Source organism: Colossoma macropomum, unplaced genomic scaffold (assembly GCF_904425465.1).
Source record: "Colossoma macropomum unplaced genomic scaffold, Colossoma_macropomum, whole genome shotgun sequence".
Taxonomy (NCBI): Eukaryota; Metazoa; Chordata; class Actinopteri; order Characiformes; family Serrasalmidae; genus Colossoma; species Colossoma macropomum.
The window spans coordinates 7,683,185-7,707,928 of record NW_023494810.1 but is presented as its reverse complement, the minus strand read 5'-3'; the positions used below and the strand labels follow the sequence as shown (position 1 = coordinate 7,707,928).

At 41.8% G+C, this 24,744-nt stretch overlaps 1 protein-coding gene across 1 annotated transcript; it reads right to left on the bottom strand.

Moving 5' to 3' along the window:
* Window positions 1-1,508: 1,508 nt before the first annotated feature.
* On the bottom strand, window positions 1,509-24,581 carry ip6k1 (inositol hexakisphosphate kinase 1). The gene is made up of 5 exons (XM_036559509.1): window positions 24,353-24,581; window positions 13,446-13,650; window positions 9,458-9,639; window positions 8,147-8,322; window positions 1,509-4,857 (listed from the first exon to the last, which is right to left on the bottom strand). The coding sequence occupies exons 1-5, from the start codon at window positions 24,579-24,581 to the stop codon at window positions 4,309-4,311; spliced, it is 1,341 nt and encodes a 446-aa protein (XP_036415402.1). The 3' UTR covers window positions 1,509-4,308.
* Window positions 24,582-24,744: the final 163 nt, after the last annotated feature.

Here is a 24,744-nt window from a genome sequence, read left to right as displayed (position 1 = left end):
TTTCACCATTTCTATGCATCATATGGGCCTATCATGGTCTTTCATGGTCCACTTTATGAATATCTGAAGAACAATAATGAAACAGCCCTTGCAGTCATATTTAAACTTGATGTTGACCCTTTCATAAACCCTCATTTACACTGAGCCTCATTTGTTTTCCCATCAGGATGGAGTGCTCTCTCTCACCACTGGGCTTCATACACAGGCCTATAATCCACAAGGAATGGTGCAATCCATCAATTTTTTGTTTTTAGGTATCTAATTAGGTATCAAATGACGTTTTGTTGATTGTAATAATTTAACATCTACTACAGAGAACAAACTTAAATATGCCAGTTCTCTGGAAATTGCAGTGCACATATGTGATAAATGTAACCTATTGGAAAAAAATAAGGCATAAAATATAAAACATGCCACAATCTCATCCCATGTCCTATCCCCCCCCAATATGCTGACTTCAACAAATAAACAGTAATCATGCATTACAATGTACGCGTGTCATCGTGGTAGAGCACGTTAGCTTATTTTCACTTCTCTACAAAGTAATTTGACCCAGCGCACCCAAACTTTTGCATTCAATTATATGATTATTACTGATTCCGTCAATTCATTAAAGACAAAAAGAAACAAGGCAAGACAACAGTTTTCTTAAATAAATGTTTTATAACTCACATTCAAATATGTCTTATATTTGTCTTAAAAAAATATCCATCCATGCAACAACAACAAAAGGGGAAAAAAAAAGAATACTTTTTTGGATAATAGATTTTTCTCTACAGGTTCTACCTCACATCTATGGAAAGACCAAGAACATGAGCCACAGAGGAGGCCGTGTGGACTTCATCGCGATCCCTGTGACAGACACAATGGACTGCAAAATTCCCTTTTTGCTAGTCGCGCTCCTTTCTCCTGCTCTGGCACAGAACAGATTTTAAAACAGACCAGTATTATCATTAAACAGTACAGTAATCAAGGCCCAGAGCTATCAGTGCTGATCTAGAATCAGTTTTGCATCCTAATTAGCACTTATACACTGCAGGACCTTAAAGAACCTTCAAGAAACTGCACAAACATGCTAATGTGGCTGACAGTAAACAGAAGCTAGCAGCCACCCATTAGCATGACTGAACTATTCCTTCAAGGAAGAATTCACAAAACATTTTAAAGTGGGGCAAACAATTCAGTCATTTTTCATGACCAGGATGAACCACACAGCGCAAACAGGAGAGATTTTTTTAAAGACATCGTACATTTAGATTAGATCCTACTTTGATTGTTTTGTCAATGCAAACTTTTTCCATAAATTAGTAATAGTAAGAATATACGCTGTAAAATGGACTTTACACAGTCATTTACTTTATATACGAGGATGTGAGGATGTCACATCAATGGCATTTATGCTTCTAATTAATTTAAACCATTTCATGGTTTAAATCAATTTTCTTTCTCTTAAATTTGAATTAGTTCTCTTTCCATGGAGATTTTATACCTGAAAACTGTTGAAGAAACGTGCAAACTCCTAAAGGCTCTGTTTGTCTTTGGTGGAGCCAAGAGACATAAGATGGAAACCATTTCACCAGTGCACCTCTGAAGTCATCGGTATTAAACTGCTTTGCTCTATAAAAACAATATTCAAAAAGTCGCTGGTATCCCACTCTACACTAAACAAAGCGTTACAAAGCTGTTGTTTCTGTCCTGTGTACATTTTCCCCCAAACATCACTGGAATCTCAGAATTACGAGGTCGCTTAGTGAGGTAACGCTGCACTGAAATGACACTGCGTGAAAAGTTAGTTTAGTATTAAACTTCAACACAATTAGGCCTACATAACAACGCCAGCTACTCACTGTGGATGTACACACTTGCACAAGTACACGGTTGACCACTCAAAGAGCCAATACTCAATACTGATCTCACTATTTGGCTGGTGTTTGTTACACGTTACGTGTTAAGACAGAAAATGAACTATAAATTCTGTAAGACAACCATTTTATGGTTGAACAGTCAAGTAAAATAAGACTTTTGCTCGCATTCGTGAGTAAGTAAGTGTATTATATTACACTTTAGGTTCTAACTAAGCTAACATTATCTAGGTCCAGAAACAGTGAAGGCATGTTTCTCTGTTGGCACACAGCTCACTTGAAGAGGAAGTCTCTACTCATCCAAAAAATCTAAAATCTACAGATTTCCCTTGGAAATGTTTTTGACAGCATGACATTAATTTAATCCAAAGTCCTTTTATTTCCTCTTCCATGTGGTTAACCGAGTACTCGCCGATTACATTGACTCAAATTTCAAAATTCGGTGGACATGCACATCCCTAATACAAACCGTAGACTACCACTACCAAATCAACTGAACTACCGCATTTGACAAAGCTTGTGTTTGGGGTATTTTGGTGTGGTTGTCTTACTAGCGTTAACTTGCGCATAGCAATATTCATATTTCGACTCCATACTGACCTCATAAATCACAGGATCCAGCGACATTGGGAGTAAAAATGTCCATCCAGCCAAAAGCAGAGGGTGTACAACACTTCTGTTTGCTTTAGCAGTACAGAATGACGACACGACTTCTATGAAACTCCTTTTCTGGAAAGATCTCATCTAATCTAGACACATAATGGCCGACCACTCTGAGTCACTGACATGAAAGAAAAAATAATAACAACAATATCTACAATAATAGAAGCAGTACCTTCATGGTAGTGGGGGGGTGTCATAATCTAATAACAATACTACACTGGTAATATCAATACAATATGCATGTAACTGCATTTTTATTACAAAAATATGACCCAATGGGGCCTGTGATGTGCCAGAGAGGGAAAAAGGGGAGAAAAAAATAAACCCACTTGTCTTAAAAAAGGGCAATGGCTACAGTGCAATTGTTCCACCTACACAGAGAACACCCTAACCACGTTTAACTACGAGGAGACAATTCTCCACCCACAGTGACGGTAAGGGGACACGACGAGCTAAAAGGCTGAGGAAAGGTGACATTATGTTTCTTCATATTTGTTTTTTTTTCCTCCTCTGAATCGCATTGCTACATGTGCTGATGGTGGACAAAGGTTCACTGTGAGTCGGTGTGAATAATTTATGAAAAGTTAAAAATAAAAATGAAGGCCTGGGGGGAAAAATGCAGGTAAAGAAACTCAAAGAACCATGCTGCAGGATGATGTGTTGATAACACAATCTACAGCGCAAAAGATAGGATGGTTTACTTTCAGCATAACCATATTTGACCGAAAGAGCCTTTTAAACAACATAGGTGACATAAAAGGTCTACGGATATACGTGTGCTGTCCCAAAACACATGCCTAGGACTGTCTTGCCTTACCATAAACCAGAGAAAAAGAAAGACCTTAATACAAAACGAATAAGCAAAATGAAAGAGCACAATGCTAAAATGCAACGCTGACTCTAACTGAAGTGGATAAGATGGCAACAGAAACAGCAACATTAAAAAACAGGAAAGAAAGAAAGAAAGAAAAAACAAAATAAGTTAAAAATTAAAAAGCATGTGACCTCAAACTGGATTATCACACAGCAAGGCTGTGCATGGTAACTGATGCCAAAAGGTGGGCTTCACCTTCTTTTTTTGTCAGGGAGAACAGGCAGGGCCTGATGGGCCTCCCCCCCTTATTTTACAGTAAAGCTTTCGCAAACAATAAATGAGCAAAACCTGCTCCCTTTTTTGAGCCCCTGTAGGAATACTGACGTGGGGAGTTTCACATGTACTCCCCAGCCACCACATCTCTATCCTCCACACATACATTTACTCACGTACATACAAAATAGACAGACAGACAGACAGACGGACGCTTTCCCTGCACCGACCCCCAAACTGTAAAGAGGACCTGACCCTGGACTTGCCCTGAGCTGTGGCTGCCTGCTTAAAAATCCTATCTTGACTGCAATTCTTCGGTTGGCCACATGGTGGCGACGAATCCACAGGACACACAAAAAAGCGTGCCCCTCTCCTGTTTCGAGGGGGCCGTTTCCTGCCATTTCTGTCCTGAAGGTGGGGGCCGAGTAAAGACCCTTGTAGAGGTCACCTCCATTTCTCCCCCTGAAGCTTGAAAAAAAAACCCTCATGGTGTGACTGCCAGTAGCCGAAAGAAACGGAGGCTGCTCCTCTCCCTGGCTCCTGCATGTACCACTGTGCCGTTCTCTCACAGAAAAATGTTACTACTGTTTTCTGCGATCACATCAAGAGTACAGTAATATTGAGGATGAGAGGGAGGAAGGAGGTGGGGTTTATGGCTGGGTGGGCGGAGACGACGGGGTGAGGGGAAGGCTTCGGCTACTGGTTGTCCTCCCGGATCGCTTCCAAGATGTTGATGAGGCTCTCGAGTCCGAAAACGTAGCCTCGGTCGGGTCCGTCATGCACCGTTTGGTCATCGCGGAAGCCTTTGAAGGTGCTGTGGGCGAAGTCTATCATTCGCACGTCCACACTGGGTGGAGGGCGGCTATGAGGGTCCGAAGGCGGTGGAGGAGGAGGAGGAGGAGGAAGAGGAGGGAGAGGTGGGGTGTGCTCCTGGATGAGCAGGGACGGGTCCGGGGCAGTCTGACCAGCCAGAGGCTCCTTCTCCGAGGGAGGCTCAGCTGGCTCGGGCTCCTTGCCCTCGTAAATGATGAGTAGCGAGCTGGAGTAGAAGCGGTACGAGGCCTGGCGCTCCAGGACGGCCTTGAGGCTGCGTAGCTTGCCCAGCATGGGCTCAAAGAGGTCCTTGCGCAGCTGGGTGCCGTTGTGCATGAACTGGTAGAGTGCGTGGCGGAAGCCCTCAATGGACAAACCACGGCCGTAGTACTTGTTGCGGCAAAGGTAATGGCCCGTGTCCATCTGGTACACCTGCAGGGCAAAGAAGAGATATAATTGAACCTTGTCTTTGAGCCTATCTCTAGCTAACATCTCATCAACAACAAATCTTTTTCATGGACAGCGGAGCACGTCATGGTACCATTACTAATCCAGATCCAGAGCTATCTGAACCATGGTTGAGTATCAGCGCCGATTACCCCATCGCATAATGGTCCCTGTGAAAGTAGGCAGAGTTTTCTAGAGGTTGTGTTGGTCACATGATTTCTTACATGAGGCTTGTGTTTACAGTAAACACAAATGACAGCAGCAACAATAGAGGAGCTTCAAGATTTAGTTTTTACTAAAAAAAAATTACTTAAAAAAAAAAATGGCTGCTTGCTGATTTCGAATGACAAATGTGTGACAATTCTGTAATAACTGAACCAACATCAACGGTCTGTGCTCTTTTTAGCTCTAGCGCCACCTATACATCCTGGTTCGGTACACTTGGGCCCAATACCATTTCTTATTTTTACCCTACCCCTTGTTTTTGAATGTCATCTTGCCCCTCGGAACTGAGTTACAAAGGGGTAGTGGTCGAAATCTTCCCCTATGAAATGGAACCCTCAAATAAAAAAAGAGCATTACTTCATTAAAAGCTACTAGCGCTGCTCTGTAGGCGACCCTGCCAGTCTGCAGCGACAGCAGAGGAGGGTAAAGTTCAGCAACCTCACTATTCGCCAGCTTCTTGTTCACATTTTCCTGTTCCACCTTAAATGGAGGCACCTCAGGCGTCTATTTAAGCTGAAACAGGAAATTCAGCTAGCTAGCTACCCAGACATTAACATACTATTAGCGATTTTTTTATGCTTGTTATGAAGAAAAGGACCTTTACTTTGAAACAACATTAAACTAAGATAATACAATGGTTACCATCACTTTTTAACTGAGAAAATATTCACATTTGTGGGTTTCTTTGGCAGCTTGTGCCGCCATCTAGTGGGTTTTTCTCTTTTTCTCATAACACTCAGTTTGGAGTGAGTCTCTGAAAAAACCTCTGTTTGGAGGGCCATGTAGCCCTAACACTTCACTCTACCCCTCTATCTCAACAAAAATAGGGACACCCTGCCCCTAGGCGTGAACGTGCAAAACAGAGGGGTAGGACTAAGTGGTAGGGGTGAGAGGTGAAATGGGATTGGGTCTTGGTAACCCCATAAAAAAAAGGGTAACCAAATTCAGCACAGTATGGGTTACTTGGCAGTGGAAATCTCAGCAAAATACGACATCACAGATCTGTAACTGCACAGTACCACAAGGTGGAAAAGTATCTTCAGGGATCTTCGATGTCTCCTCTACTCCATTAAAAGCTACTCCAGAGTAGCTACAATGCCATGTTGATCAAAGGGCCAAGATGTGGAATTAGAGCTTTCTGTGTGCTACTGTGTTTCCCATCACTATATCAAAGAAACCCAATGCCGCCCTTATTGTTGAATGCACTGTGATACTTCTTGCGCAATCATGTGCATTTAGAACACACTAAGTATATTTGCCCAAAATGGTAGTTTGTGACCTAACAAAATAAAAATCCACGTTAGATCACATTTCTGTAAACCTAATATCTTTTACCTTAACCCAAAATCTAATCCTAACCCTGTTGATAATCAATTTACCAGTTTAAGCATTTGTAGATGAGCAGTAAGCGTTTGCAGATAAGCAGCAGGGCACCAAGTGTGACAAAGATAAGGACTGAAATAAAAGCCACAGCTCTCAAATATTTAGATTCAAGCCACAGTCACAACAAAGGGGACTAAAACCATGCAATCACTGTTGAAGCAAATTACAATGTACTAATGTCACAGCTATGTTTACATTCATCAATCAATACCACAGCTCAGCGGGACTAGGCTTTTTTTGGACCAGCAGTTCTGTACTGCAGGTCTTTCAATGCAGATAAAGGTATCAGTGTATCAGTAAGACAAGAAGTTAGAGTGAAGTGAGCAGCTATTACAGGAGAAACGTCACTCAGCCCAAGGGCCTGATTCCTCACCTCACAGGCCTTGTCAAGGCTTTAGAGATAGAAAACAGGAAAGCCATTAGTGAAAGCCACTTCCTGCACAGGGGCCTGACCAAAGCACCAAACTGTCCTCAACAAAGCAGCGGACATGGGTTCAACACTGCACACAAGCAGTTAACAGGATGTGCGTTTTGCTGGCCATGACTTGGTATCCAGTCTTTTTATTCTTAAATGTGTCTGAAGCTATTTTAACCGCACAGATACACATAAACTTTCAGCACAGATCCAAATACAATACAGTTTTATGACTATGAATTGGATGCATAGACACTGGTGCCAAGTTCTTTTGCAAACAGACCAGGGGACTGCATGCATAGAAGTAGTAGAACCACATTTGTGCATAAGTATGAAGCTTCGGGTATGTCTAGAATGTCAGAATTGCATAATGTCCTCACACTTCCTTTAAACAGCAATGAGCAACGTTTCTAATCTTTCTGTAATATCCCTCAGAATATGTTTAGGCACGAACATACAAAACCATGTTGGTGTTCCAGTTGAGATTCAGAGTTTAAGAACTTGCCTCAGAACTGCATTACGCCATGAGATCTTAGGGAACATGCACCATTTGTGTGAATGCTGTCACTCATACAAAGGAAACAGACACACAACTTTATTTATATTCTACAGGAAATGATTTTTAGGTGATAAATAACATGGCATGGACACGCAAACTGTGGCTGAGTTAAGCGCTCATGAAAGGTAATAAATTAACTTAAATAAATAAATTAATTAATTTGCCAGTGAACGCAAATTGACTAAACACACTGAAATAAACACATTTCTGTTGAGTTTTAACATTTTTATGAGCACAGTTCAAGAGAAGACATGTTTTGTATCGCTGCTGTCAGAAGAAAACCTCATAATCTCCATTTTTGTCGTTTTCCAGTTTTTTACATAATTCGAAAATACCTGTTACCCTTTACATTGTGTGTAATTGTGTAATTTCATGTTGAATAGACCAAAAGAAACAGATCTAAATGACTTGGAAAAAAGTCTGGTTCCATTGACTTACATTAAAAGTAAAGTAGGTTTTTTCCTTTTCCTGTAAAGTCATCATTTTGGAGATGCAAGGTTTTCTTCCAACAACAGCGACATGTAATCGGCAATTCTGCCTGTGGTGCCTTGCCTCGACAAAAGTAAACAATTGACTAATTCTTACCAGATTACACTACATTTGATCTAATTTGAACTGCCCATGCACAAGCAACTTTCTCCCAACACAAGAAAAGTGAAGAAAACATTTACAATACGAAAAGTTATCCTCACCTGCATCCCACATACCCGCACACCCAGAGTGGCGGAGGTGCTCTGCTCGCACTTCTTCATCTGGCGAGCGGCCTTCTCCTCGGATGCGTCGTCCCCGTGCTGCCGCGTGCCCATCTTCAAGTCCAGGATGCAGGGGTAGCTGAAGTGGTGCACCACGTTCTCAAGCAGGAGAAATTCTGAGAGGATACAGGGTTAAGGAACTGGTACCCAGTTAAACAACAGTGGTGAAACAAGAGAAATAACTTCAAACACACATTATCAGTGACTAGATTTCAAATGTAGCTCAGCATCATGGAAACATCACTGGAGAACAAGTCCTTGATTCTAAATACCCCATAGAAACTTCCAGCAGTAGAGAACTACTAACACGGTACTCCAATAACCCACATACTGTCATTTAGAAATGAGAACAAACTGACACCTATTTCATTCCTGCTTTCTGGGGCACTCTCAATAAGTTTAATTGCCTAATGCTAATATCGAACCCAAGTGGTGCCTCCAGTCGGTCATCTGGGGATGCAGGCCATCAGAGAATTAGCGCGGCAGAGGGTGGTCACCTGTGTTGACTTCCTCTTTTCTCCTCTGGCTAAAAACTAAACAAGGCAGGAATGTGTGAGCACAGCGGAAAATCCAATCTGGCCCGTCTCTAGTTTCTGCAGCTGTGTGGGGCATAATGTTTGCCTTTGACAAGCAGGGCTACAGGGAAGGGTCAAGTTTACTCAGACAATAATAGGGGACCACCAGGTATGAGCTGAACCTGATCCCTCGTCTCAGCAGCCTCTAACCTCGGAGACAACACAAAGGGACAGAAAGGCCCATTTTTTCCCCCCATTGTCTTTCTCTTTACTGTGAAATTCCAGTGCGACATGAGGGCTTTGGAGAAAAACAATGTCTCAACATCTGTGCACTGATTTGGAACTAAGCTTGTTATGGAAATCTCTGTGATCTGATTCAGCAAAACAAAACAAAAACAAACAAAAACAAGAGGAAAACAAAATACATCTCTGCCACACTGAGAAAAAACTGCCCTTTCTTTCTGTGGCCTCTAACTCTACGTCTCAGACGGACAGCTCCTACTAACGACTGTATCTGTGATCGATTAACCTGATGATTTTTACTTGTTTAACCAATTTTTCAGACTTGTGGTTAATGTGCAGCTCTTTGCACCGCCATCATTCAAAGTTCTGTCAGAGCCCCCCAGAAGCCCCCAACGCTTCCTGTATTGTATCACAACCTGTCAGTGACTACAGCTACGATATGAACATTACAGAACGTTACAGAGCACTTTAGTAAACATGTAAAGTAGGATACTGTAGAACTTCCTTTCTTTTGACTCTGACCGCATACGGCTGAGCTGCTGCTTGTGGCAGCGCAGGCTCCAGGGGTTGTGGCTGATCTTCTCCGAGCTCAGGCCGCTGTTGCCATCCAGCATTTGGAAGGGCACGTCTGAGTGGATCTGGAGGTCTAGCCGTGGGCTCTTCAGCTCCTGCAGACTGAGAATACAGAGAAAGAAATGCAGACATGGTTAGACTCACCACAAACAAACCTCAAAGTTTAGGATTCTAAATGACTGAGTCACTGGAGGTCACATTGCCTTAGCAGATGTGCTGGGTTTCTGTGGGGCACAATCTGTGTCACAAATTCAGTGAAATCATAACTGGATCGTAAATGGTAACGCTAAAAAATTCTGGCATAATGATGCTATTAAACTCTGGATTCTTAGTAAAGCCCAAGAGCAGACCTGTGCTCATAACAGAATCCTCTTATTCAGGTTACTGTGTGGAAAATAACCATGGTGAATGGCTAAACCAGGGACTTTTTCCCACCCCTGAAACTTTTTGGTAATTCTGAGACAGAGCTTAACTCTACAGTAGATGCAGAAGCAAACAAGGCTCTCTCTTTGTCAAGAACATTGATAATGCAGTCAAGTAAAAGCTGGTGTTGCAATTCGGCCATGAAAACTGCTTTCTGCAGTGGTCTGAACCAGAGTGTGTTCCAGTGAGTTTCTAAGGCTACGTTCACATAACCAGGTTGAAGGGGCTGAAATCTGATTTTTTGCCCGAATGTGACCCAGATATGATGTTTTCAGAGCTGTGTGGACACGCAAATCTGATCTTTTCAAATCTGACATGAGCCACTTTCATATGTGGTCCTAGATCGGATACGTATCAGATTCGTGACCATGTGACCTTAATGTGACGCTCAGATCGGAATTCACGTGTGCCTTCATTCAGCATTACCATGGCAGCAGCAGCGAACAGAAGTTAAAGCCTGTAAACGGAGGAAAAGCAACACGTCTCACCTTTTTCTCCTTCGTCTCGCTCTGATAATGAAGCTGAGAGCTGATCAGAGTTAATTATCTTCTCAGCGAAGCTCGTTCTGCTCGTTAGTTTGTGCTGATGATGCACGTGATTCATTCACGTGACGTTACTGAGTAGGATGTGCGCATGCGGGTCGTTTCAGGACGCCGGTTCGGTCATATTGACAGATTTGAATTAGTTACCTAAATGAGTGTGAACCATCGTGTCAGAGAGATCAGATTTAAGCAAAAATTCGGATTTAAGCAATGAGGCTTGTAATGTGAACGTAGCCTAAAACCATCTGGTAATTATGCTGAATTACATCACTGACCACGTTTAAAAGTTAAATCATGTTTATGTGTGGGAATGCTAGTGTCTTGCCATGGTCTGCAGCAAATAAATCAATAAAACGTCTGAGAAAACTGTGGGAAATATGTTTTTACTGTTGTTGCTGGTGGCTGTTACTGCTTTAACTGTACCTGTAATCCTTAGAATATTTACAGAAGGGTTCGTAGAGATCCCTCCGATTCTCCAGTTCATGGATGAGTTTCTCCTCATATGTGTTTTTAAAATGGTAAAACGGCATCGCACCACATCGTGCTCTGGTGCTCGCAGCTGGTGTAGTCAGGTTCATTGATCATAATGGGAGTGTTTGGTTTTTTCATTGTTGCTTGTTCAGTCTGGGCTGCAATGCTCTTTATAACTTCAAAACATGCTGTTTCTGCAGCTTACTTTCCCCTTAAGGACTGTATGGACTGGGGAGTGAATATTTAGAAACTACAATTTTTTTTGAGACCACATTAAATAAAACAAAAAGCAAGAAACATTCAGTTTTCCGTGACTTTTAGGTAAGTGCTTCATCCACATTGATAAAACTACAGTAGTAGGTAGGAATACACAGAAAGACAGGCAGATAGACAGACTGATATACATATTAAAGCAAGGGTTCAAGTTATCAATGCAAAATCCAAAACAATCACAGTTCAATAACTAATCATAGCATCGGCACATCTGTAGGTCTCAGTGCCACAGCATGATATTGCTGAATGTGAGCAGCTGCTGGATTCATCGCGTTGCTATGAACAGCTTTGCTGTATTCTGTTCAAAAAGCCCTCGTCTCTTGACTAGACGAGGTTTGACTAAAGATTTACTTTGTGTGCTCTGGCTCTGAATGCTTAAGGTCGGAGTATGTGACCAGACTCAGCTGGCAAAACACTGATACTGATGAATCACTGTGCTGAATGCAAATTGAATGACCCACATCCACAATGTCTCTGCACAGTTAGAAGACCTTCCTGCTTCAGCAGCATATTGCTGAGGCTGTACCACACGTGACACAGGTGCTGAAAACTGCTTCCCAGGTCTAAAAACAGGAGAGCAAAACTGCAAAACTAAGCATTTAAATGAATACAGAACCACATTAGGTGCTCATGCATCGACTCCGCATTGTGAACAACCATGACAAACTCCCATTCTTTGAAAGTGTAGGGTGGATCACATGCCAGGAGTATACTGATCCAGATGAAGCAGCTGAATATGAATTACTGAAAGAGTTTGTGTTCACTTCAGTGTTTGCTGAGCGCATTTCAATCATGTATTGTTACAGAGTAATACATGTTTTCAGCTGAAGTGTTCAGAGTTGTTCAGACTTTAGAGTCAAAATTGTATGTATTTTTGTGGTGTAACAGCTACTCTACCATGGAGCATAAAGGATTTTCTGAACATAGCAGACGCAACGATCTGGTTTTGAGTTGCACTATTGTGGCTGTGCTCTTCCACAGAAATATCACAAAGCATAAATTGCCTGAGGCAATTGTATCACATCAACCCAGAGGTTTGTGTGGTTACATCACAACCACAGAGGAATATCATTCTTCTACACAAAGCACAGCAGTGGTGATCGCACACTGCAACTCCTTGTATGGAAGTACACTGCCCTCTAACACTGAGAGTTAATAGCACAATAAATTAACTGATGACCCTCAGTGCATGTTCATCGGCTGTAACGATCAATGCTTTTGTGCTTGCCTGGCCTGTTCAGCTTTAGCTGTACTAATCAATAGAAAAGGCCATTGAACATGTGAACTAGTGCACTAAATACATCAACATGAGGATGCTGCGGTTGGTCTTTCACATGCAGTACCAGTGAAAAGTTTGGACACACATACTCAAGAAAGACCTTCCTTATTTTAAGCAAGGTTGTAATGATTTCAAAACATTGTCGAAAAGAAAGAAAAAAAGGTTTCTGAGAGTCTAATTCGCCCTCTTTCATGGAAACCACTGTCATTAGCTATAGCTTTCTGCGCAAAACAAGCGATAAAATGAAAAGGAGTAAAATTATCATGTTTCTCTGCCATTAAATGTTTGAGCACTTTCCATTTAGGAAGACTGTAGCCTCGTCTGGATGTCTCTCTCTGTAAGAGCAGAAAAGTGGCAGCAGTCCAGCTCAGCCTCTCCACCATGCTGTTTGTGTGTTGTAAGAAGCATGTGAGGGAAATCTGTCACATCACTAAATTTGTGCTATTTTACCCTCCTAAAAAGTTTCCAAAGTAGGTTTTCGCAACATTTCAGTTATCAATAAACAACTTTTCAGAAGCTGAATGGAAAAAAAGTTTTGTTGAAATTAATAACACTTTTTGAAGCGTTAAAAATCTTTTGGATAGAGTTGTAGCTAATGACCAGAACTAGGCATCTGGGTGCATCCTACCAGTGTAAAGTGGGCAGAAAATGGGCTTTTTTATAAGTTGGTTATATATTCTAGGCTTAGAGAAATGCAGAAGAGTTTTATACACAAACATTTTTGAGAATTCAAATGTCTCCTAAGACAGACCTCAAATAGAATAGTTTTTAATTGTGTGTTGAAGACATTTTTATCAAATAAAATATCAAAAGCTGATACTGTACTGCATATCTTAATAAACACAGACTCCAATCAGGTGTGTCCAAACTTTACACTGGTACTGGAACCACAGAAGCACTGGGAGTCAGTAGAGCTTTACTTCTCGCTGCTGTCGCTCTCGTGGGCCGGCCGGTCCTCCTTGTGGTCGCTGCTGGAGCGGTGTAGGCTGCGGCGTGAGTGTTTCCGCCGCGGTTGGTCCCTCTCAGGCAGTTCTTCGTGGTCCAGGCCCTCGCTCTCTACGTACGGGTACGCCACCAGGTTAATGTAGCCGTCCATGTCTCCCTCAAAGCACACCAGGACCACACCTGCACAGGACAAGTAAACAAGGAAGATTTAATGTCAGTGGATTAAAAAAAATGAATCGTGATTCAGAACTTTTATGTGAACGTAAGAGGTTGCGCTCTGATAGAAAGCAGAATGTGAAGAAAGTAGTAGTAAAGGAATAGTTTGGTAAACACAAAACATTCACAATGTTCCCCTTACTCAAAACATCAGCTTGACACGGTGTCCAAAGATTGCTTCTTTAGTTTTGCACTGGAGCTACGAGGCGAAAGTGGTCAACAAGTAAATGCCAACAGTATGTCTAAATTAGACCCGTGTCTCAAACTAGGGATGTGAATTATGGCTAATTCGTAACAGTTCATTAACAGATTATCAGTCATTAGTCAAACATTAATCATTAACCTCTTTAACTCCTTGGGACCACCGGTGGTTCCAAAACGCACTGTTATATTCTTTACTTAATAACTTGCATATTTTATAAGCTTCATCCAAAAGGTGGGGGTCATATGAGAGCAGTAACTGTCTTCTTTCCAGTCAAATAGATGGGTACTGTAATTTTAAACCCTTATAATAAAAGAAGCTGAACTCACAACTTTGTTTTTCTACTCAAAGTTGACCCATTTTTCCACAAATCTGAGCAAGAAACTGGATCTCAGATGGCGTCTCTTCAGTGAAATGCTCTATAAAAATTACTTTTACAAAAAAATACAAAGAGCATGCAAGATTTTTGGCTTTCAACAGTAGATTGTAAGCATATAGCATTATGTTTATGAGCATAAAACATTGTTAATTTGAGGGGAACTTTTACAAAAAAAATAAAACTTCACAGTTTTTTCATGCAGTTACTGAATAATTTGCCTTCCGATTTGGGCATGGAAAATTCAGATGGAAAAACCTAAATATACCTACGAGCATGAGTGGTTTGGCAAAATAAAAAAAGCAACCCTTCAAAATATCAATTTAACAACAGCTTCTGAAATCTGATGAGCTGCACTCTGAGCCATCACTCTCCATCACATTCTTTTCTGACTGATTTTCTTCACATTTGGTGCGTCACACTTTCTCTCGGAGAATGAAATAGTCAGTCTTATTGCTTGTGGATGTTTGCTCCTCTGGAAAAGTAGCCCGAACACCACTATTTTTAGCTGCACACTTCAGCTGCCAACTGCAGAGTCATGTGTAAAATTTAAAAATGTCCCACAACCTGAATGATATACCTGCCTATATAAATGGGAATTGTTCTTTGTTGGAAATAAAGTAAGATGAATGTTTTTTTTTTTAACCAAAAGTATTGGTTGATCAGTTGTTTATAATTGTTGGATAATGGCTAATATTTTACATCCCTATATTAATTTGTGTCAAAGTTGTAAAGCAATCTCAATTAGACTTGCTTATGTGGTCTCAGACACTGTATGACACTTGCGGATAAAAAAGGACAAAAGAACAGATAGAACTGCTTTGTACTACTGTTTAAACTTCTGTCGACTAATAATATCAACATATAGAGCTTTTCAATAAGCCAAAGACAATTACAATAGCAACAGTACACAAAATGAGAACATAAGACCAAAATATAACCTGCAAGAACACTGCATTGTGCTTTAACAGGTGCACAAAGAACATTCACTCACTTTCCAGCACAGTGGAGTCTGAGGCATACAACACTGTTGTGAATAAAGCAACAATGCAGGAACACTAAATATAGTATATGAGGATTAGGATTCAAAACGCTGCCTGGCGAGTGAACACACATTTGAAATATTTAGGACTTTAAATGGAGTCACCACTGGCAGCCTTGCTTTGAGAGGGGGCATGTATTCCCGAAAGGAGGCCTGCAAACGTTTCCTACATGACGTCAGTCTGATTGATGGTGCAGTAAAACGTTTCACGTCAAGAGAAAGGGGAGAAGCTGGGGTGTGGTGGGCCATGGGGGGGAGAGGGAAACACAAGAAGGTGGTAGGAGGGGGGCCAATAATCATGCATCATCCTGCTGACTCGCAGCTACAGGGTGGCCTTTTTAGCTCACTGATCCCTCCTTGGTGATGTCAGCTCAGTTACTGGAGCTAATGAATGGAGACAGTGCTGATGTCAGAGCAGACCAGCCTACATCAGGGGCTGTGTGTGTGTGTGTGTGTGTGTGTGTGTGTGTGTGTGCTAGCGACCGAGTCTGTTTATGAGCCAGCGAAATAAAGCTCCTGCAACACTGCGCTAATTCAGGAAGGGCTCAGTTTAATGGACATTAAGGATTTAGCATTTGGCTTGTTTTGCAGAGGCCTTTAAGATGCAGAGCTCTCTCAGCTTGATGTCTCCATAGTGCTGTCATGCATCAAATACAGTGGTAGGTGAATACAGTGTCCAGTTAAGCAGTTTCTCAGGCTGCATAATGATTGATAATCCTTGTGATATTGGCTTTTGTAATACTGATACGTAAAGCAAACTTGTTTCATTACATGACACTAACGCAGGCTAGAGATCTGCACAAGTTCATCCATGTCACATGGATTCATACGGTTTTGTTCAGCCTAAAAATACACAAAATATGTACGAAAAAATTAATTTCTGCAACACTGAAATGCTTATTTTTGCAGCTGAGGTACAATATAGCCCAAAGCAGGCAGGTGGGCTTGGGTCATTCCGTTTTTAAGCCCGATTTGGTCGGAGCCGACTGAATTTTACGATCGGGACGAATTTCAGCTTCATCGGCTGTTGTTTGTTGTGTGGTGTGAGAGGGCAAACGATGCCCGATTAACTGCCCAAACGAGCTCCGATTGAGCAGTCGGACAATCAGACAGATTTCTGACGTCAGAAAATTTTGGTCGCTTGTTTCACAGTCTAAACAGCCAAAACAACACACAATCACAACCACCGCTCCTAGTCCACATTTGTGACACCAGCGTCCATGTATGCGGACTTTGCTCCGTTTGACTGAGTTGAACTGGGAGGTATAAATACATGTAATGTTTTTTTTTGTCTTCGTAGAGCTGTCTATACACCGCCTGGTCCTCAGCTTCAGTGCACAGTGTGGCACAGTTAGCAAAGCTGTTGTCGTGGTTTGTCAATGGCTGAATCTTCTACACCAAAATAGTGCACTGTTTGTCCAGAAAGGAACTGTGCACACATGGCTGAACCTCAGAAGGCTATTTATTAGACATGTGATGCACTTTATGGGTGCAGGAGCAGCAATTTTAATATGTGGTGCACTATGTTGGGAGCAGGGAGCCATTTGAGATTCAGCCAGTGTTTTTATCAGGACATCGGAGGCGCAGCGTGTTGTTTTGAATGAAACAGCTTTATTGTAGCTGCATTTCACATACAGTGTGAGCACCCATGTCACGTCATGTCAGTCAGACCGAGTGTTTTTGTACAGTGTGAGTATATAAATCACAGGCTTTGGCCATACATGATGGTCACCAAAGGAAAAGATTTCTAAATCTTTCCAAAAGACTTTAGGCTTTCTGGGCCAAGAACGACACTAGATTTTGTGGGCCCAGGAGAACATGACCGGCAGCTGAAGCACCCGCCCATGCAGACCTCTAATGCAGGCCAGTCTAACATTATTGATCCACCAATGCATTAACTGATTTTTGAAGAGAAGTCAGCACAACCTCTGCAGCCAACAATTTTCTGCAAATCTTACTGCACAGTTACTTTTTAATTTGATTACAAAAGTAAGAGTTTGGACAGCCTACTAAGTCAGTACTTACTAGCACTCCCTTTGGCAGATCTCACCTCCTTTTTGAAATATACCTTTGCAGCCAGATAGGAGTCTTTCTATTCTCAGAACATCTCTAGTTCTGTGAAGTTCTTGGGCTGTCCTGTATGCACAGCATGTTTAAGATCGACCCGCAGTGATGTTCAAATCCGGGGACTTTCAGAGTCAACCCTAAAGCTTCAGCTTGCATGCAGGTCATGGTGAAGTTTGAGGTATGTTTTGGATCATTGCCGTGTTGAGTTTGAGTTTCTTACCTGAATGTGCCAAATTTAATTCCAGAATTTGCTGATATTTAGTGGAATCCATTCTTCCATCCAACCATGCAATGTTTCCTGTGCCACTGACTGCCACATAATCGCAAAGCATAACAGACAAGTCCTCATGGCAAGCTGGCAAGACGTTCTTTTTATCAATAAAGATTTTTTTGGTGATCGAGACCACAGAGTCGCATTTGAACTTTACCAGTCCACGGCAATTGTTTTCAAAATGCCTATAGCTGTTTGTGCAAGCAACGGTTTGAAGTATTAGAGAATTCATTATGCTCTGGTCAGTCATCAGCTGGCTGTTCCTACAGACAGTTCTTGACCTGCCTAATCAGTCCTAATGAGTTAACTGCGTGCTGAGACTTTACAACCAGAAGGATTTCCAAACTTTGAGAATTTTTTCTTGTTTGACAAAGATTAAGCTTCAACAAACACAACACTTTTTTGCTCCCACAGCTGATTCAGTTAGTGTCAGTCTCAAAATTACTGGAAGCATCATCACCATCATCATCATCATCATCATTTCTGTAGGTACATCTGTTGATACTTCCCAAAACATCACTTATGAGTCTTGAAGCAACAGCTGGTAGTATTTATAGAGTAAATTTTGAGAGGGATCCTAACTCTGAAGCAGGCGTGGGAGCAATAAAACCATTACAAGAAGATCATAACAGCACAGTTCAGTAAACGTTGTGGTTGCAGTACATTGTCATTTCTAAAATTCGCTTTAATTTGCTATTTGCTTTACTATCTAATGCCATGGTGTCTGTAGCCGCTGCTTAGTCTAGCCTGACCGTACAACCTGACACACAACTGAGTTTTTCCTAAGGCCTGAAACGGTTTGTCTGATATTGGAAACGTGACGCTGTGATCTAAGGATGTCCTAAAACATACACTGTACCATATGTGGCTTTTTGGAAAGGCATGATTCCTGCCTGGAGTGTGTACAATCATAACAGCTGTTAGGTACAATAAATGTGGTAGGATGTGTTTAAAGGTTCAGTTACATTCCTGTGTGGGAATACTAGTGTCTGGCTATAGTTTGCATTAAATAAATCAATAAATGAACAATTGTTAGTTGCAGTAAAAATGTGTTTTACTGTCACTGGGCCTGTTACCACAGTAACTCTTAACCAACATCAGGCACAGGCCTATTGCAAGCTATATTGCAACTGCAATATTCAGCAATATAATCGCAATATCCGTATCATGCAACTCTAGCAGGTTTCCAGAAAGTCTTAAGCATTTGTACATTACCAAAATAAACCTAAGACAAGATGACATGAGGTTCAAAAACGGCTCTCAAGTGCAAAATAGTCCTGAGGCTTCTTCAGCATTTCTGGATTTCATGAACAAAAGTACACAATGTTTCTCTGTATACACACACAAAAGATGGAGATGAAGCAAAGAAGATGCCAAAACATGCGTGGAATGCTTGTCCCTCAGCCACATTTTCCATAACACAACTGACACTGACATGTGAAATGATACTAGGAACTAAAACGATCAATCGTGATTGGGTATAACATTGACTACATGAGTGGCTGGGTGCCAAGATGCTTTCTAATGAAAACCAGCCACAGTCAAATGAGACTGAAAGCTTTAAAACTGCCTCCGCATAATGACTAGGCTATTAAACACCTTCAAAAGAGGCCACCGGAAATTGTTGTTTCACAGCTGCGGTTTTGGCCTAAAAAGCTCTTTGCTTTCATCTCCAGCAGGACCATTCAGCCGCGTGCATGTGGCCATCTTATCGTGATCGAATTCCTGGGATTGGGAGCGCCCCCCAGACGCATGTAAGTACAGAGGAAAAACAAGACAGAGACGTTAGGTCTCCTTTTAGCATTCAAAAGACAAATCACACTGTGTTTACCAGTATTGTCTGAATGGGCGCAGGATGGGAACAAAACTTCAGCCACGGTTTGCACCTCAGTTGATCCATGCGCCTCCTCTAACCACAACCCCCCACACTTTTGCCTATTTATAGCTCTTTACTTCATTTCACACATACCTTTAAGGTTTGCGACCAATTCTTCCAAGCTCCCTGTCATGCACGAACAATGCCAAGCCTTTAGCTCATGGGGACAGCCCTATTTTTAATCGCCTGCACAGCGAAGGATGGCTTCTAAAGGACGGAAAAAAACAGGACCTGCGGTCTTGCTCAAGCCAGGCCTGAAATAGGCGTCAGGAGTTTTGAGATGTATGTATTTATTTACTCCAATCACGGCATGAGGGAAGAGCAGCTTCATATGGAAAGCATGTCGTGAATCTAGTATGGTGACAACGGGGTGCTGGTGGGCACAGGCCAGGTGCTAAACGGGCTTTGAGAGACAAGCTTTGATCAATGTCATGTACGCTTCCGTGTTAAGGACAAACAATTGGCACATATTAGACTACCGACCAGACGGCACCGTGCTCACCAGGAGCAGGAGGATTCAAATTCAATTCAAACACAATAGACTTCAACAGGGACAGCCTACGCTAGCAATTTCAGGAAGCAGGGTAAAGAAATGATTTTGAAAAGCAGTGCCGAGGGAATAAGGGGAAAAAAACTAAATAAACAATGCTACTGAATACAGCTACTTGAAGGTCATGAACAGTGAACAATGAACAAAACTGGAAATTCACCTGTAGATACAGGTACTATCAAGTATTTTGTTAAGTTTCAAGAAGCCACAGAAATAAATTAGGTAACTTTATTTTGATAGGTCACTGTAGAGGCTCGCTTAAATTTAGCCTTTTCCCAGTGTTAAATCTAGAACCTCAATCCAAACTCAATATAACCCTAACCCTAAATGTAGACCTCACACAGATGATAACCAGTTGAGTTTCACCAGATAGTTTGTTAATCTCTTAAACTCCAGTAGAAATGTATGTAGAACAGCATATGCTAAATCTAGAACCTCAACATAACCCTAACCCTAAACGTAACCCTGATACAGATGATTATCAACTAAGTTCCACCAGAGAGTTTGTTAATCTCAAACTCCAGTAGAAATGTATGTAGAACAGCATATTAAAGGGCATTCTGGCCTAAAACGAGCAAATAATATGCTAAATCTAGAACCTCAACCCAACCTCAAAATAACCCTGACCCCAAATGTAACCCAGATACAGATGATCATCAATTGAGTTTCACCAGATAGTTTGTTAATGTCTTAAACCCCAGTAGAAATGTATGCAGGACAGCACATTAAAGGGCATTCTGGCCTAAAACGAGCAAATAAATGTTATTTGCTCTGCACCGCTTAGCCTCAGCCAGATTTGACAGAATGGTTTTGTACTATTTTCATGTTCTCTCACAACAATACCAACCATGCATTACGCAAATACAACTCATTAATACTGGAAATCCTTGTGGGACAAATCCTGACTGCTAGCCACTGATCTATAAGCTAGTAAATACCTCTGTGGTGCTAGACAGCATTAGCACTAACCCTCAAATGTCATCAAACTTTATGTTAAACAACCATAACTTCAAAACCGCCCCTCATTTTCCACACTAAATTACTTGTAGTCTTTCAGAATTAATTCCTATCTTCAAAACACATCAATCGAAGATTATCCTAATTTTTAAACAAGATAATTTTACTTTAGAGACGACTGCAGCACAGCTGTAAGGGGTGAGTAGGTTTTGCAAATTAGATTCTCAGCAGTTACTGAATAATTTACAGCATTTACTGCATAAGTCTTAGGACAAACAACTGCCTAAAAAGACTAGAATTTAAAGAATTAATGGCTTAGGTATTTGTAGATAAGCTATAGAGGAACACCAAAATAAAGCGTGCCCACGAACTGTTGTCCCGCAGCACAGCACACTCCGATGCGGAGAGATATTACTGCCTTATCAGCAGGAACCTAGATAGACGACATGAGCAATGGCAATTGCAGTGCTTTTATTAGGCACAGTGATTGATAGCAATACACGCTGGTACCCTTCACAAACAGAGGGGGGAAACAATGAGGATCACATTGCAGATAAACAGCGGAGTGTTCTCCATGTGAAAATCTCAGGCGCTACAAGTACTGGAACAGCCCGGCAGTTACACAGACAAATTCCACCCAGGTTATAGTCATCAGTCATCAGGCGCTGCTTTGCCTCAGCCACTCTGACAATGGATGTCATAACAACTCTATGCAGTGCACCTGGCCCTCTGTGATCTGTTTTCCATGGTTGCTAAAGCAGAGCGGCTTCGGCCTTAACAAAATCATAAGGAGGATGAACAGCAGGCTGGAGGAAGTGTTTTTAAGTCTAGATTAATGACCCTGTCTCTTCCTCTGCTTTACTGCAACATAGCTGCCCTTGATCCCTTCTGCCTGCAGTCTCTATTACAAAGATCCCATATGATGGAAAATAGAATTTTCCTCTTGTTCTTTAATGATGTAGTTTGTAAACATTGCTAAACTTTCAAAATGGACTGTTTCGTCACCGGTCCAAAAGGTGCATGGAAATTAAGCTGCAAAACAGCCCATTATGAAACCATCACATTTACTCATATCCATATCTACGGTAAATTAGACGCGCCCAATCACAAAGAAGTTATAAGAAATGTTTAAGCCCAGACTGGTTTTTGCATTTTGAATGAAGAAGTACAATACAGGGCAGCCAATCAGCCAATGTATATACAAAATCTGATTATGCAGAGTGATTCAAAAAGATTCATACGATTTCAAAATTATTCATTTCACTTGTTAATCATTACAGAACAATGCAGTAAATTGTAAAACTGTATAAAGTTTATTATGTAATTTTACAAGTGCTCAATATGAACCTCCTCCAGCTGTACAGACAACATCAACACCATAGTCAAATTCATCCCATACTCGATTGAGCATGTGGGGTGTCACTGTACTCACAGCTCTTTCAGTGCGATTTTGGAGATCATCCAGTGTTGTGGAATCAAAAGACTCATTGCCAGTTATCGCATACGCCTGATTTCAGTTGTTGCTGCTAAAGGTGGCCTAACCAGTTATTAGGTTTAGGGGCAATCACTTTTTCACACAGGGCCCTGTAGGTTTGGATTTCTTTTTCCCTTAATAATAAAGATCTTCATTTATAAACAGCATTTTGTGTTTACTTGTGTTATCTTTGTCTAATATTTAAATTTGTTTGGTGATCTGAAACATTTAAGTGTGAAAAACATGCAAAAGAATAAGAAGCAGGAAGGGGGCAAACACTTTTTCACACCACTGTATGTATGTGGAGCATTGTTCATGTATATAATGAGAAATGCTCTGTTACAGAAATACTGGTAGTCTGGATGTCCACAACACAAATATAGTCATTTTATTTACTACTCAAAACCACCAGTGAACAGAAACATGCCTTCCTTATTTGTAATATTGATTATGGAAATATAGTGGTAAATCTGAAAAAACATCTTCAAGTAATGTTTTGTCTTACAACTCCCTGTATGCACCTCTCTGCTATTAACGCATATTACACATCACATTTTAGGGCCAAACCTTCTCTCAAAATGAACATAAAACATTGTCTCAGGCATCAGGCAAAGTATTCTTAATTTAATGTAATAACTTTCTGTGAGTGAAAGCGGCATCAAAATCAGAGGCATTAAACTCTTCAGATGGACGTCTGGTTCCTATCACCACCACTGTCAACAAATAATTCTGTCCTGATAAGTTTCTCAAGAACAGAACATTTCACATCAACCCACTCTGAATGCCTTTGTTTACGTCATAACAACTGAATCATACAGGGGGAAAAAGAATCCCCCTTTGAAGGCAGAGGAACAAAAGCAGCCAGTTTAGTTCTAAAAGATAAAGAGAAACTAGATGGTGATGTAAAAATCAGCAACTGTTTTTGGTACATAAACGCACATGAACATCATATGCGGACCTTGAGGAACCTTTGACATCATACCCAAGTTTTGCAGACGGGCAGCGTGCAGGACGTGACAGCAGCTGAGTGAGCACAGGCAACAGGGTCTGCTCACTGAGCTACATTGGAAACAGTAGGTGTTTAAGGGCAGCACAGGAAACAAGCAAGGGAATCTGAGACTTTATGACGTTGGCATAACAAGGACCACGTACTTTAACAACCATTTCTGTAAACATGCCATATTTAGCCAAGAGGCTCATTTTCGCCTGCACTCCAACATCTGTTGTCCCTAATAGCTGCTGCTGTAAGTGTCTAAAAATGACCTGATGCATGCCAACAGGGATTACAGAGTCACAGCTCAGCAGCTTTTAATAAGAATCAGATGCTGATTAAACAGTTGCTCTAAGGCCAAGCGGACACTACATGACATTTATTACTTGCAATCATGTGGATACGCAGTGGTGCGGACACTACACCACACCATCCAGTGCAGACAAGTCTCCCAAACTACACCATCTTTCATCTGGAGAGAACCGTGACAGATTCCCCAACCCCGCTGTCTTATGAGAATAAACTTGAGAAAAGGCTATACACATGACTGTGCCAAAATAGAGCCTGAGCAACAGGCCATTATAGTCGTTTCTGCACTCGTTTGCAATGTCTCTCCACCTCCTCTCTTTTTCAATCAACAGCGATATCTTTATAAGCATCAAACAAGCATTTGTGCACTTAAAGCATATTAATGATTATAATGTCACACAGCACTTTAATTTTAAGTAAATGATGACACAACTTTTCCATAATCAATGCCTATAAGAACTAACTGACTAACTAGAAGAAGACCTTTCAATCGTCACCATAGCGTGCACTCACTATTTCCCTTACCCTTTGTCCCATGTCTCTTGGCTTACCTTTGTATTCTGGGGTGAACTCCTTCATCTCAGGGGGCAGCGACTCGTAGAAGCGCTGCTCTCGGCTGATGAGCGGCTTGCAGACGGTGTGGTCATCGTAGCGCATCATGCTGGTGTGGCCGCCAACCTGGTGGACGAACGGCTCCAGCGGCACGCCGCCACGGCTGCCCTGGCCCTGGCCCTGGCCTGTGCTGTGCTTGCCCGCCTCCATGGTATGCGGGACGCACATGGCGTTGGGGGAACGCGTGGCGCCGGGTGCATGGGCTCGGGCGCGCAGGCCGGGCGAGCGCGGGGTGCAGGGTGGCGGCTGGGAGCGCACGCTGCCGCCGGGAGGGGGAGGAGCCAGCCCGCCACCGGCCACGCCCACCAGCCAGCCAAACGATCCCGGCCCA